This window comes from Panthera leo, chromosome B3, assembly GCF_018350215.1.
Source record: "Panthera leo isolate Ple1 chromosome B3, P.leo_Ple1_pat1.1, whole genome shotgun sequence".
NCBI lineage: Eukaryota > Metazoa > Chordata > Mammalia > Carnivora > Felidae > Panthera > Panthera leo.
In genome coordinates, this window is record NC_056684.1 from 44,106,559 (window position 1) to 44,121,528 (window position 14,970).

Consider the following 14,970-nt stretch of genomic DNA (forward strand, 5'->3'; position numbering starts at 1 on the left):
AAAAGAGCATCAATTATAGTCTTTGGAAAAGCAAAATCCGTAAATATCCCTATCTTGTGCTTTTTATGTAGAACAGCGTGAACTACAAATTTTTTTTTTACATTTTTAACAGATTTGTTCTTTCGTTTGAAGTCTTTTTAGGAGTGCAGTCTTGGCCTTTGTAGCTTTTAGTTTCCTTGTGGCCCTATTGAACATTCCATTACCAATATTTAGAGTTGTTTAATCATCCTAAAATAAGAAAGAATTCCCCTTAAGAGTTAACTTTGTAGCAAGTGTTTCTTAAATGTACAAATGGCAACATTGTTTTCAAACAGGATAATTACAACTGTGTACAATATGCTTCTTCATTAGTAAGTAATTAAATAATTTACTAAATTGTGCAATAATTCATAATGACACATGCTAGTCTACTCGATTATAGAAGCTAGTGATAAAAGAATTTCTTGCACACATGCCTAAAATTTATTAGAATAGTAATTCTTGATTCCTGAAAAAGTCAGCTTGCCATTTTCAAAATACTGAGTAATGCTCGATTTAAGGCAAAAAATTTTTTTAATTTTGAGAGTCCGTAGCATGATGGTTAAGAGTACAGACCTTAGAAGCAGTTTACAAAGGTTGTTCTTATGGTCCCACCATGTTTTAGCCTTCTCTTCCTGGCAAGTTACTTAATGTCTCTGTGCCCCAGTTTCTTTGTCGGTAAAAAGAGAGCTCAGGCTGAATTAAATGTTAAAAAGAGCATAACATAAGTGCCTGCCACAGAGTAAGTCCCAAGGAATTGCTCACCAATGGGAGAGGGAAAAGAGGCAATAGCAACAGTGTTGCATAATTATTGGAAAGCCCTTTTGATTTTGGAAAGTTATCTTTGGGGATATAAGGTTTAACCGGATACTCAAAATCTAATGTGAATTTTGGAGTCTTCAGAATAGAACGCCTAACTTCATCTACCTCCCTCCATCTTACAAAATGAAAAAGAAGAGTGCTAATTTTTTTTAATGTGAATCTCACATAGTTAGAAGAATTTAATATTTTTTTTTCATTAAAACAGAAGAACATACCCAACCTATTATTGTTTCAGTACTTGAAGCATACTTCCTCAGTGCAGGACTGGACAGAAATAGTAGCTGTACTTCTGAGAGCAGAGAAGACTTCTGATCAAATGCCGTCAGCCAAACGAATCCCATCCTATAAGCTGCAGCTTAAATGTGATCATCAGAACCACTATTGACATGTGGCACAACTGTCTGAAATGTCAATAGTTATAAAATGAGTATTTCATAATGCAGAATAATTGATTACTCTGCTTGACTGAACAGAAACATATTTTCTCTGCGAAAGCAAAATAATGCCAGCATTTGCTCCTGGAATGCTCCTAGCTGCGAGACTCGGATTTCCCAATGAAGCCCACCTACTCTGCCGCCCTTGATCATGCATGACAAAAATAGAGAGAACCATCTGTAACTGCTTATCTTTTCTCCATTATTTGAAAATATATTTTTAAGAGACTTCTTAAAAAATAAAATATGGCCTATATACAAAGCCTCTATATTAATAGAACTGTCGCAGATAATTTTCAGAACTTAAATGGATGAGATACAGAATCAAATAACATTCAATTTATCTTGTTCATCCTAAAATGCCCCGCATAGCTTTTCACTCTGATGAAATAACACCCATTTCCAGTTTTATTCTCCCTCTGTGTGCTGTGATGTGGAACTCTTTTGCTCTATGTGTTTTATTAAGTGTAATTTAACTTTATGACTATCAAACCAGCTATTAATCCTTACAATAAGCCTATGAAATGGGTGAGCTGCAAAGAGATTTATTTTCTAAAGCACAATTCTCTTCTTCTGCCCTCAATTATTTTTTTCAAAACTCATCCTCTGAATGTATATAGTTTGCAAAGGTCTCTGCTAGGCACTGTGAGGAAAAGCAGAAGAAATAGTAACAACCTACATTTTGAGCTTTTTCTCTGCCTGCTTCTCGTCCATATGTACTTTATGTTGCTATGAGCCTTCACTACGAGTTTCTTAAGAAATGCGTTTTCTGTCTCTGTACTTTCATCTGTGTCCTGCCCTCCTGTTAAGATGTCCTTTATTCCTTTCTCTATTCATTAGATTCTATTTGTCTTTCAAGGTAGAGTTCAAGTGGCACGTCCTCCATGAAGTCCTTCTCATAAAATTTAACTTTAAAAAAAAAATTTTAAGTTTATTTATTTTGAGAGAGGGAGAGAGTGGGCAGGGGAGAGGCAGAGAGAGAGGAAGCGAGAGAACATCTCAGGCAGGCTTCATGCTATTGGCAGTGATCCTGATGAGGGGCTCAAACCCTCAAGCCATGAGATCATGACCTGAGCTGAAAGCAAGAGTCGGATGCTTAACTGACTGAACCACACGGGTGCCCTGTCATAAAACTTAAGATTAATCCTACGCAAAGTAGCCCCTCTTGCTCGTGGTTTACATAGCACCTTATTCTGCCCTACATTCTAAGTACTGCATGCATTTATCTGCTAGATGGCAAGCTCCTTGAGGGAAGACCTGACGTTTTAATCTTTTTGCTTCCCTCTCCATGTCCTGACACACATTTTTTAAATTGTAATGCACAGAGGTTTACATTGTTCATCAGATGGGAGCTTCCACTCTGATGGCTAAAACGTAAGAAAGCGAGACCATAAGTCTCCTGAGACCAAGGAGTAATTTAATTTGTATTCATCTTTGTATTCTTAATATATAGCAGGCACTTAATAAATGCTTGTTCTATACACCTACACAGACACACACACACACACACACACACACGTTTTCAGAATTGTAAAGAGCTTAGCAAAAGTGCATTCTAATGGCCATTTTAACACATCTTTATTTTAAGGTCAATAATTTATGCCATGCACAGGCTCTGTGTGTACAACAATGTAGGGACTGGTGGTGGTGGTGGTGAGGGTATTCCCACTCATAAGCCCTGCTACGTGGTAGTCACTCTGTCCTTTCTTCAAATTGTTTAATCCTCCCAGTGGCCCTACCAGCCTTATTTCACATATGAGGAAACAAAAGTTTGCTCAAATCACTCAGCTAGTGAGTGGGATAAAGGTTGGTTTGGGGCCCAGGTTTGTCTAATGCTGGAGTTCATTCTACCATACCATGGAGTTCAGTGACACAAAGAAGCCTCCTTGGAGAGGGAAGTTGATGTGGTGCAGCAGGGAGAAAGGGATGGTGTTCCTGAGAAGTGGATAGGACGTGATCCTGAAAGTCGTTCTGGAATGTTTGAGTTGTAGGAGCCCTTCAAGGTCCGTTCCCATTCCTTCATTCTACAGGTTAGAGGCCTGAGGTCCTGGCAGGTGACATGACGTGCCCAAGGTGGCATTGACAGCTAGTTGAGTGTGAAACTTGAACCCAGGCTCCAGGTTTTGAGTTTGCTTCCCTTTTTCATATTCCTTTAACTAAAAAATCATTTCATGGCCTGTTCCCCTTCCAGCTGCAGGAGTGGGGTGAGAACACCCCCTGGGAACACAAGGCAAGAAGGTCTCTCTGGCCTCTGATGCACACCTCCTTCCTTGCTCCCTTGGCAGGTGTGAGTGTGTGTGTATAGTGAGCCACCTGCTACCTGCCTTTTCTGGGGAGGTTACTCATGTCTGTATGCCTGTGAACTTCACCCTTTCCCTCATTGTGATGGTTACAAAACACCTGCCGGTTCTTGAATTTCCCAATAGATGTATGAGATATGGGGTTCCAGAAATCTCAGAATCCCTTCACCATTGTCTCAATCCAGCCAAATCTTTCACCTCCAACATCCCATTATGCTAATAGCCACACTAATGATTCGCAGCTGTCTGTCAACTGTGAGGTTCAAAGTGCTGTGCAAACATCTTTTCAATGGGCAACCAGACACTGCCTTGCTTTAGGGTTGCTCAGATGACTTGGGGAGTGGACTTCTCTACAGTTTTCCGAGCCAAAGTCAAATGAGGAGTGAGCTTGTTCTTGTCTGAGTCTCCAGGACACCAGGCACATAATACACATTCAGTAAATGTGCTTGATAATGTGACATATGTATGTGTGTGTGTGTGTAAAACTGACGATATCTCTTGCCACCAAAATCCAGTTTATTTCACCATATTTCATGGACTATATAGATATATATATACATGCATGTATGTTTACATCTACAACTATATTTGTTACAGATGTAACTACATTGTTTTAAAGTCATGAATGGCAAGCAATCTATATTAATCTGTTCATCCCCTCCCCTTACACTCATAAATAGGTGGGAGGGCCTCTCTGATACCCTTGGTTTCCAGGTCTCACCAATATTATTCCATTTGTAAACGTTCCTTTATGAGACACTGACTCTTTCCAGACTCAAAATTAAGCACATTTGTGATATGTTATAGGTAAGTCTGTGCCTCCTCTGTAGCTTTCCAAGTAGTCTTTGTATAGATTTCTCTGGGTCGGAATCCATTTGGTCTGCAGGAGACCTATGGCTCTATGTCGGTCAGAATGGCCCAAGTCCTACAGATCACAGTCTAGTGGTGGCTAAGAATTCAGTTGAATCAAGCTGCCTAGGACCACATTAACCTTTCACTGATCCCTTTCTTGTTCAGCTAGAAAGAAATTAATTGAATTAGCAAGCTGCCACACACCACAGAGGGAGAATCAGGCCTGGGTGAGACACAGAGCCAAAACGCTCTCTCACATGCAGTAGCAAACTTTGAAATCATCTTGGTACTAGGAGCTGCTTGCCCAGTCATGATAAATCTGTTGATCCATTGGTTTGCCACCCTCCGCAGTAGCAGCTCTGTGTGCGGTTCAGATTGGTCTACCAAACCCCATTTGATGGGAAACCAAATGTACCCTCATAAAGTATCATTTCTTTATTTAATCTCTGAAAGCGGGAAGATTGGCACCAACTTACTGATCACACTCCTCTCTAGATACCCTGAAGAAATAGAGCAGGCTTTCCTCTTAGGCATTTGGGAACAAGCTGGCATCAGAGGTGTCTCTCCACTTTCTTGCTAAGTGACAGATCAAATGTGAAAACCAATATATAGGGACACAATATGGGGCGGTGACCATCTCTAGAGGACTCTGAGTTGAATTACATGATAAATATGTGGTGTGCCTTCCTTTTCCAAGATTAGCCAACAGGAACATCTGAATCAAAAAGTAATGTATAACTTAATTCTGTTCATGGTGAAGAACTCCCATCCTGTTTAATTATCTTCATGTAAGCAATATTCCTTTTCTATTTTCTTTTCAGAACATTTGGTAAAAAATTTTTAAACATAAAAAAAAATAAAACTTTAAATGGAAAGACTATATTGCTTAACACTGTTTCCCCCATAGTATTCTAAGCATTTGTTTACTATAATCCAAATACCTATTTCTACATGTTAATATATAGATGGTAAAACTTGAACTGAAATGTGCATCGTTTATGGCTCAAATTTGGTAGTATTGAAGGGGAACATGGATCCTTTCATTCCTGACTGATTTATTTGGTTGAGGATTTAGAATTCCATAGAAAAATTATATTTCAAGAGTTTTGCGTGTGTGTTTTTAATAGCCTCTCATTTTTACTTTCAAAGTTTCATGAGAGCTTTGTGTTAATATAAAGAACAATATTATACCCTGGGTTAACAGCTGAAGACATTTAATAGAGGCATTTATTACAAATAGCATCTAGCCACACAGGAAGGTTAAGACTTAATATCTGAAATTCTGTTGCTCATTAGTTGTAGGATGAGAATGAAATACATTTCCAAAGGCTAAGGTCAGTATTACATTATCCTGGAAATGTCTTTGTTGAATATATGTGTAAATATTTCAAATAAGTATTATGAGATTATATTTCTATTGGGGACATATCCATAGAAAATTGCAGGAGCACACGTCAGGTTACATGTCATTCCCGATTACCGATTTCATTTGAAATGGTCTGGAAATAAATACCGATTACTAGTAATGTAAGACTATTTACCTTGGAGTCAGATGTCTGACAGGCAGGCTAGAGCTAATGGATTTGGTTATTTTCGAAGCATTGTTTTCTGGAGCAGGATACTGTTTTTTAAAGGAACACTGCAAATTTTCCAAGTTGTATTTCTGTATTCATTTGCAATGAGTATGAAGAGCATACCCATGAACATGCAGTCCCTGATGACTTTCCATCCTTCAACAGTACAAAGGAAAGAAAATTGTACTGGGGACCTACCTACTGGATAGCTTGGCTTTACTCTTCCCTGTTAGAGTTGTTAGGCCGAGGGAAATCAAGAACCAAATACGAAGGATGGCGTCAATGTAACCGAGGGGCGTTGCCTCACTAGGAGATGCACTTGCATCATGGGAATGTGGTGTGATTTAATTTCACAATTGTAAACATCACAGTGGATATGGTTGATTCATTTGAAATTCTGGTCCACTTCGCTATGGCTGGAAAGCTGAATTAACATGGGTAGGTCTTGGCTTCACACTTTCATAATTTCTGATTTTTGTGGTTTTATTTGAAAAAAAAATCGAAAGGAAAAACTGCTAGGATGGTGTTAGCTGAAATCAAACTTTTATAAAGCTATGGTTTGATTTAAGGTGTGATGAATTTTACTGACCTTCTAAATCAGGACTGTGTAAATTTTGCCTGGAAAAGGAGGGTTGGGAGGGTGGGGAGTACATGAATCCTAAGTTTTCTAGAGGGCTGATTGTCTGCATGTGTTTTAAGTTATAGCCCAACTCAGGGGCAAGGACAACTCAGTTATATGGGAAAAGAATGCTAGCTAGGACTCTCCTTATTTAATCACCATGAAGGCATCCACTAAAAACTATCTGATCTTTTAAGTTGGAAATGGAAATACAGACCATCGGGAAAGAAAGCAGAATTGAAGTTGTGTGAAGCGGGGTGCCTGGGTGGCTCAGTCGGTTAAGCGTCTGACTTCAGCTCAGGTCACGATCTCATGGTCCGTGAGTTCGAGCCCCGCGTCGGCTCTGGGCTGATGGCTCAGAGCCTGGAGCCTGCTGATTCTGTGTCTCCCTCTCTCTGCCCCTCCCCCGTTCATGCTCTGTCTCTCTCTGTCTCAAAAATAAATAAACGTTAAAAAAAATTAAAAAAATGAAGTTGTGTGAAGGAACAGTAGCAGGTATGCAGACTGGGCTTTTGAATTGTTCTTTGTATTATGCTCAGTGTTATGGACACAGTTGGCAAATTTTTAAATAATGCCAACTCTGGGTACGAAGCATCTGAAATTCATCCTAAGAAGATTCATCTGACAATACTGTCAAGAGTTAAGTTTCCATATGGCCAGTAAAAAGGATTAAGCTTCAAAGTTCAGAGGGAATTCACTCTTAGTTGCAAGTTAAAATTCACCGAGTTGACCTTTAGAGGTATTTTTGTTTTCCTGCCCAGAGTGCCACAATGTCTCATTTCTAGGATGTGACCACTAGAGCCTTTTCCACCTGTAAATGGGTTCTCTGGAGAGAATGCTGGATATGGAAGAGCCTGGGAATTCAGTGGCTCAAATCGGCTGGCGATTGGATTATCATTTAGGTGATTCACATAAGAGTTTTCTGCTCTCCTTCCAGGTAACATTGTTCCTGGGGAGTGGGGGAGGTGTAAACAAGGACCTTTGGTGTTGGTGTGATGGGAGATTACCAACCTCTTGGTGGGCGGGGTTCCCCCCGCTCTGGCCGAGCCTCTCCGGAAAGACTTAGGAGGCACTTACTCCACTCCCGGGAAAGGTCCGGGTGACAGCGTTCTGCACGGCCCCGTCTGGGGGACCTACCTTCTGAACAGAGCTGGGGCGCTCTGGGAAATGAGGGTGACTACAGCCTCTCCCCTTCAGGCCAAACCCCGCTTTTTCTCCGGCCAACTGGAGCATTTAACGCCCCGCGGGCTCGGGCGAGGAAGCAGAGTGGCGTGGGGTTGCGTGCCCCTTGCCCCACGGGGTGGGGACAGAGAGTGGTCAGGCGCGCGTTCCGCGGGGCGCTGCGTGCAGAGAGCACCCGGGGGACCACAGGTGTTCAGAGAGGCAAAGAGGAGGCTGGGGGCCTGGGCTCGGGCCGGGGGCGCGGCAGGGCAGCGCGGGCCCGGGGTGTGCCAGCCGAGCCGCCGCCGCTCACCTGCCGGCGGGGGCGGGGCGGGGCGCGGCGCTGGGGCGCGCCTGCCTCCAGCCTCCCGCCTCCCGCCCGGGGAGGAAGCGGAGGGGCGCGGTGTAAACAGAGCGGCGGCCGTGATGTCAGCCGGTCACATGGAGCCTCTTATGGCTCGGGATGGCTCTCGGCGGGCGGGCAGCTGCGGCAGCTGCTGCTGTGGCTCGGGCGGCGGCGGCGCGGCGGCGGCAGAGGGGGCTCCGGGGTCGGACCATCGGCTCTCCCTGCGCTCTCCGCACCGCGGCTTAAATGATGTATTTTGTGATCGCAGCGATGAAAGGTGAGCCGGGAGTCCCGCCGGGGCCGGGTGGGCTGGCTGCTCCGGGGGGCGGGGAGGAGGGCGCGCAGGGGGAGGGGTGGGCGCGCCTGCCCCAGCGCACGTACTGCCCCGGGCTGGGCGCCGGAGCCCCGCCAGGGCCTTCTGGGCCACAGCAGCGGCGCCACCTGAGCCCGGCCGCGGGATCAGCCTGCCTCCTGTAGGGGGCAAAGGCGCACGGGCTGGACCCCCCTCTTCCGCCCCCTCTGACTCCTGTCAGCCGCCCAGGTCCGCCTGGCACCCGGCAGGGCTCTCGGAAGAAAGTTTGCTGGGAGTCGCGGCGCTTCTGGAAGGGAGGGTAGGATCTGGGGAGCTCGGAGGAAGCCGGGGACGCCCGCGGTCGGTCCCCAGGGCCCGCACCCCAGACAGCTCCGGCCTACGTAGGGAAGGCGCTGCGGCCGGGCCGGGCCGTGCGCGCGCGCGGGGACGCGATGTCATCCCTGGGGACTGGTCAGCGCCCCAGGCCTTGCGCCCTCCCCCCGTGGCGGCCCGAAGGCCCCGAGCGGCCGCGGGCCGGGAAAGTGCGGCCGTTTTCACTCTGCGTCCCGGCGCGGCTACTTACGAAAGCGCCCGGGCCCGAGCGAGACGGGCTTCTCGAGCGTGCCAAGACTCTCCCGGCTGCCGCCCGCAGCCGCAGCGCACCCCCACTGGATATTTTGCGTTGTGGAATGGACGTGGGGAGGCAGCCCTGCCCACAGGAGTCGCGGGCAGCGGTGGAAGTTAGACCGCGGTGAGGGCCGACCCGCGCGTGTTGGTCGCGGTCAAATCTCCCCGTCCGGCCTTCCGCCCAGATTAGGATTCCTTAGCAGGCTGGTGGGGGATGGCAGGGGGGACTAGTTGAAGAGAGGATCGATTCGAGGTGTTCCGAGGTGAGGAGGAGAGAAACCGAGGCAAGTTAGGGAAGTTTCTAATGAGAAAGCCAAAGTTTGGAGGTGTGCAGGAAGTCGCCTGTGTGGCCCGGAGGAACCGAGCCACGCTGTTAGGACTCTTGCAAACAGCCCTGGAGAAACTCAGCCAGCAGCACGCTGCCCGCTTGTGCGCCAGCAGGTTCCTCCGGGAGATAATCTGCCCGAGCGGCTTCGCGGACCCGGCCGCTGGGAGTGGGGATTTAGAACCCCATCTGCTTGCGGCGCACAGGGAGCCCCTAATGCGCCGCGTTTTTGCAGACCCGGACCGTCCTGAGGGTTCTGCCCAGCCGTGCGGGCGCCCGGAGCTCCTTAAACGTTCAGTAGGTTGAGGTTTTGTTGCAGTCCAGGATGAAGGACACTAGTTCGGTGTCTGTGCTGCGTTTACTTTCGGATCACCGAGCTTTGCCTTTCTCCACTAGAGATTGGGTGGCATCTCTTTCATTAATTATTAACAGGCCGAAACGTGCTGGACACTAAGATGAGCTGCTTGAGATGAAATCTTTCTATACGACGTACCCACAGCAAATTTTCTGTCTTTCCCTTGTGGCTTTCGGAAAACGGGATTTAATCATTTTTGGAATATGCAACGGATAAACGAGGGAAAATCTCCTTGTGTTACACGTTCTTAAGCATCTTAAAATCATCTTGTAAAGAAAAAACGTCAAGTTTTTCTCTATGCCCCTCCCCTCCCCCTCAAAAAACTTTTATACTATTTCCTTAGTTTTATTAATCCTCTAAGAATAAAACGACCCAAATAGCCTTTGTAGTTAAGATATTTTCTTCCTTTTTTTTTTTTTCTTTAAGCTATAAAATAGATTTTGTTGCTTGGAAGATGTCAATGCCAGTCTTTATCCATTTTATGTAGTATAATTTGTGTTGATTGAGGGAAGGGTGAAAAGCTAAGACTGTTTCCCCTAATGAACAGTAACTACCAAACAATTAGTAAGGAAAGTATGTTTTAATATTTTAATTTAATGTGATGCTTTCGGTACATACAATGTTGCTTTTGTAGCTCTGGTACAAAGTCGAGTACTATCCCTTGCTAATATAATCATGAGAATCACACAGCCATCATCCCCCAAAAGCTCTAGCCCACACATTTGTCTTGGAGTGACCTCTGGCTGCCATTAGATAATAGATTCATAGTAATGTGCTTTGAGAAAAGTAGCTCAGTAGTGGCGATGCAGTTTTCCTATAAGCGTGAGAGAGAGAGAGAAATAGAATGCATCTGGACAATTAGAATATTTCATTTCCAATATCATAACATCCTGTGTTTTAATGGGATTATCTTGCTTTGGTGCAAATTTAAACTGAAGAAGTAGTTTGTGGGAAAATGAGGAATGCTGTAAATGTTTCCATATCAGATTTAAGGGGAAAAAAACTGGCCCCGAATCATATTAAATACTTCCCTACTGCCTCTCATTTTTAATAGTTAAATTGGTTCCATATGTAAGAGAGTTTGTATAATTAGATTTTTCATGCAAAACAGAAATACTCTTTACAATATAGCTTTTTGGTACGTGTATGCATGTGGACGAGGGGAGGAGAAAACAAGCGACCATAAAAGAAAAACATTCTCTTTGTTGGCTGATTGCTTGTGTTTTTTAATCATTGAGTCAGGCCCTTTGAACTCACCAAGGAAGAAAATCCTTGCCTCTGTGTTAGTTGTCAAGTAAGTTTAAGCTTAAAGTGGTTTCATGCTTAGAAGTAATACATCTTCATTTGAGCCATTCTCGTCTCATCCTTCAGTTTTGTTTTTGTTTAATTAACAACCAAATTCCAGTACCCTTTGGATTGCTTCTCGGGCAAACAGAGAGAGCCAGCGATAACATTTGTAATCAGGGGAGCACTAGTTCTGCTCATCAGAAAAGCGCATTGGCCAAATGTCCGGCGGCAGCCGAGCGCTGAAAGGAAATGCAAGGACTTCATCAGTTTCCGTAGATTATATACCCCTTAGCTTCTTGAGGGCTCAGCCTGTGCTCATGTAAATGGAGTTAGAGTGAAGGGAGAGGCTTAAAGGGAATTTCTGTCCCATAATAGATTCTTCCCCCAGCACAATTCATGTGCAAAATGCAAACTTCACCTTACTGCTTTGAAAATACTTTAGGTGTTGGTGATGAGTAGTATTTCCAACTCCAATAAATTTGATTTCATAGTTTTGAAGAATGTGGCCTTTCTTTTTACCAAATGAAATGTGAATTTTATCCCTGGTCTTATTGCAAGCGCCCTATCAATGATACCTTTAGCAGGGATTTTTGTCCCATTTTTTGTGACCTTTGATGGGTAGGATTGGGAGAAGGGTGATCTTGAAAAGAGGCTAGATCTTGAAAAGAGAAAATGTAAATGGCCGCTCCACGGAGCAGAGTTGATCGGGCAAAGAGGGGTCAGTTCTTTTAAAGACAAAGAGGATTTCTGAATCCATTTGTTCATGGGGGTTGGGGGCAAAGCTCAGACCCTCTATGAAGTAGAGAATATTTTTAAAGCGCCATTTTCTTGAGCAGCCTCTTAATTTTATATCAGTCACTTCACTTGAAATGCAGAGTAACATCATACTCAAGTAAACCACTTTGCTCTCAATTTGAGTACCATGTAATTTATTTAAAGCTGCCCAGTTACAAAATAATTTCTAAATGGAAATAATCTGATAGATACATAGATAGATAAATGAATATGGTTTCAATCTTAGAGAGTATTTTATAACTAGTAGATAAATTAGTAAATATATACTAATAGTTCTCGCTAGACTCCTTTTTCTCTCACCTTTCCCTTCCAGTCAAGTGAATCACAATGAAATGGATGAGATCAGCAAGTAGATAATTGCAAAGCACCTGCACTAGCACCCAGCCGCTTTGTAATTTGCTCAGAGGCATTGAAGGAAATAATATTTACAAATGGCCATTTACTGGGAGAAAAAGTTACTAGATAGATGGGTAGATAGATCTGCAGAGGTGGAGTTGGAGTTCAGTTTTCTTAAAATTCTCTTAAATTATTTTAGTCATCAATAAAACCCATTGTATGGAACAAATCTAAGAATACTTTGTCATAGAAATGTTTTGATGCATTCTAAATATTCACAGTCCTTATTAGTAAGAACTCAAGGTTGCTTTAATCTACATAGTTCATATTTAGTAAGTTTTAGAACCATAGAATCACAGAATCAGCAGCATAAAATCATGCTTTATGTTTCTCTGCTTAAAAAAAAATAACTTGGAAAGATCCACCAGTGACAACACAGATATGAATTAACATTTAATATTATCTCCAAGACTGTATATTGACTCTCTGAGGAATGATTTGCAAGTTTCCTCTCCCTACTTATAGATCCTCCACTGAGAATACCTCCCTTCCACCCCAACCTTTGAGTCATGGACTTAGAGATTCTTGGAGCTTTCTGTATTTGTTGGTATTGTGTGTGACGTGATGCATGCTTTTTCAGTTAAATTGTCAGAGTGTTATGTCCAAAGAGGTCCAAATAGATAGCAGCATATGATTAGCCCATGCGCAAAATGCAGGAAGGCAGTTGTAAACTTTTGTATCTGGATTTTCTTTTCAAAGTGACATTTGTTGGGGTGCCTGGCTGGCTTAGTCGGTAGAGCATGAGACTCTTGATTTTAGGGTTGTGAGTTCAAGCCCCATGTTGGGTGTGGAGCCTATTTAAAAAATAAAAACAAAAAAAATAATAAAAATAAAGTGACATTTGTCAGCCCTCATCATATTATAAGGCGGTAATGTGATAATTTAAAAATCTTTGCTCCCATTAGTATAAAAATCATGTTACAACCTATTCCATACGTTTGCCGGTGATTTCGTTTTTTGACTTTCATTGCCTCTGAAGTTTACTAGGCATTTCATAAATAAATAGATGGATGATGTTAACCTGTATTTGTTTTGTGCTTTATGTTTTACAAACATTCTTCTGTCACTTACTCTTCCATGGAAAGTCACTGATACTCATGATGTTTGGTTGAAAAAATGAAGCTCATAGAGGTTATGTGCTGTGGCCAAGCACTTCTGGCGGATAAATGGTAAAGCAAGGGCTAGAGCCCTAATTTCTACTATTTTCATGCTGCCTCCCCTGGAGGAAGCTGTAAAAATGTCCTGGATATAACTTTGTCTCTAGTTAGTGAAAATTATAACTCTGGCATTTGTAAGAGGAAAAAAATAGATTCAATTATGTAATGCTTTGCTGAGCCTAATATCTTTAAATTACTATTTAATAAAATCAATTTGGTACAAATGGGGTTATTCTTATTTGCTCATCATTAGCTCTCTTCATCCATGATTTTCATTAAGTCTACTTGTTGTAAGAGGATCTGGGTGAAATGTAAGCATTACCTTTGTAAAGAATACAGAATACTATGAAACGCAGCTAACCTATCTCCATTATGAGAGAATCGAGCTAGAGATTTACCTATATGTGTTCCACTTATCTTTAGGCAAAGGGAGCATTTACAAATACATCTTCTAATTTTAATATGCCTTTATGTAGGAAGCTGATGAATCCTTGGGCTGGTGAGTGTTGTCCTGGTTGTTTCCATAACAGCTAAAGGGCATGATTGTGGACCTAACTCTTGAGAAATCTGTTGTCTTTTAGGAAATCACAGGAGAGTAAAAGTTTCCAAGTGGATAGATCTGCAAAAGCTCATTTCTTACTTGATGGGTGTTTACTTTTCTGGTGACTGGGCTGAGATGTGTTTGTCTGAAAGCAAATAAACATTATTTCATAGAGTCTTGAGGGGAGAAGAAACTTTAAAAGTCATTCAGTTACAGGTCCTATTGGCATTTGGTTCTTCTCCACAGCATTCCTGCTAAATGGTTGTCTGGTTATGCCCGAACACCTCTTAGGACAGGAAACTCCCAATTGTTAGAGGTAGCTTATTCCATCTTGAATTACAAAATTCTTCCTGTATCAAGCATAAATCTCTCCTTTGTATTTTTAATCCCTTGATCATGACCCTTTCTTTGGGACTGTGGAGAGCACATTTAACCCGTCTTTCAGGTGAAAGATTGTCAGCTATTTGAAGACTAGAAGTGTGAAACACACACATATACACAGCTCTAACCCTTAATCTTTGCTGTCCCCTGCTCCATTCATTCACAGTAGGTCTTCCTACAATCTTAATCAATTTCTTCCTCAAGCATACTTAAATTTGTCTAAAACCTCTTGACATTTTGCTACCAAAAGTGGAACCCGAGTACTAGTTGTGTTATGACTGACTCAGCACTTAACCACATAGTAAAGACTAAAGACTTGTTAATTTTGTTTTAAAATTTTTGAAGATACACAGGCTAGGCTGTAACTTTAGGCCGTCGCATGACCGGTCCCTGTGATATTGTTGTAATGTGTGAAAGTAGATTTTTGACCTGTTCAGAAATGCCTTTAGATGAGCTGAAGTTGATTATTAAATATCTAGGAAAACCAAAGATATTCCAAAAATAATTAATGCAACATAGAAGCATTGTGAGGTGTTTTTCTCCAAAGTAGTGTCAGAGCTGAGATAAGGCTGCCCTCTAGTGGTTACCTATTCATGGAAAGCTAAAAGTGTAATGGTGCCATTGAATTTCCCATCAGGCTAGTGGAAAGGGTCAAAGGTTGAAATTATTTTCTCAGTTGCTGTGGGGC

General features: G+C 42.8%; 1 protein-coding gene across 3 annotated transcripts in view; it reads left to right on the top strand.

Annotated features, from left to right (window-relative positions):
• RORA (RAR related orphan receptor A) overlaps window positions 1-14,970 on the top strand; it is a 711,987-nt gene that overhangs the window by 606,103 nt on the left and 90,914 nt on the right. The window contains exon 1 of one of the 3 annotated variants that reach the window (XM_042941851.1): window positions 8,284-8,403. The exons of the other annotated variants lie outside the window; for them this stretch is intronic. Coding sequence (XP_042797785.1) covers window positions 8,373-8,403 — 31 coding nt within the window. The 5' untranslated portion in view covers window positions 8,284-8,372. Of the gene's footprint in view, window positions 1-8,283; window positions 8,404-14,970 lie in introns of those variants that run through there. 3 annotated transcript variants of the gene reach the window in all.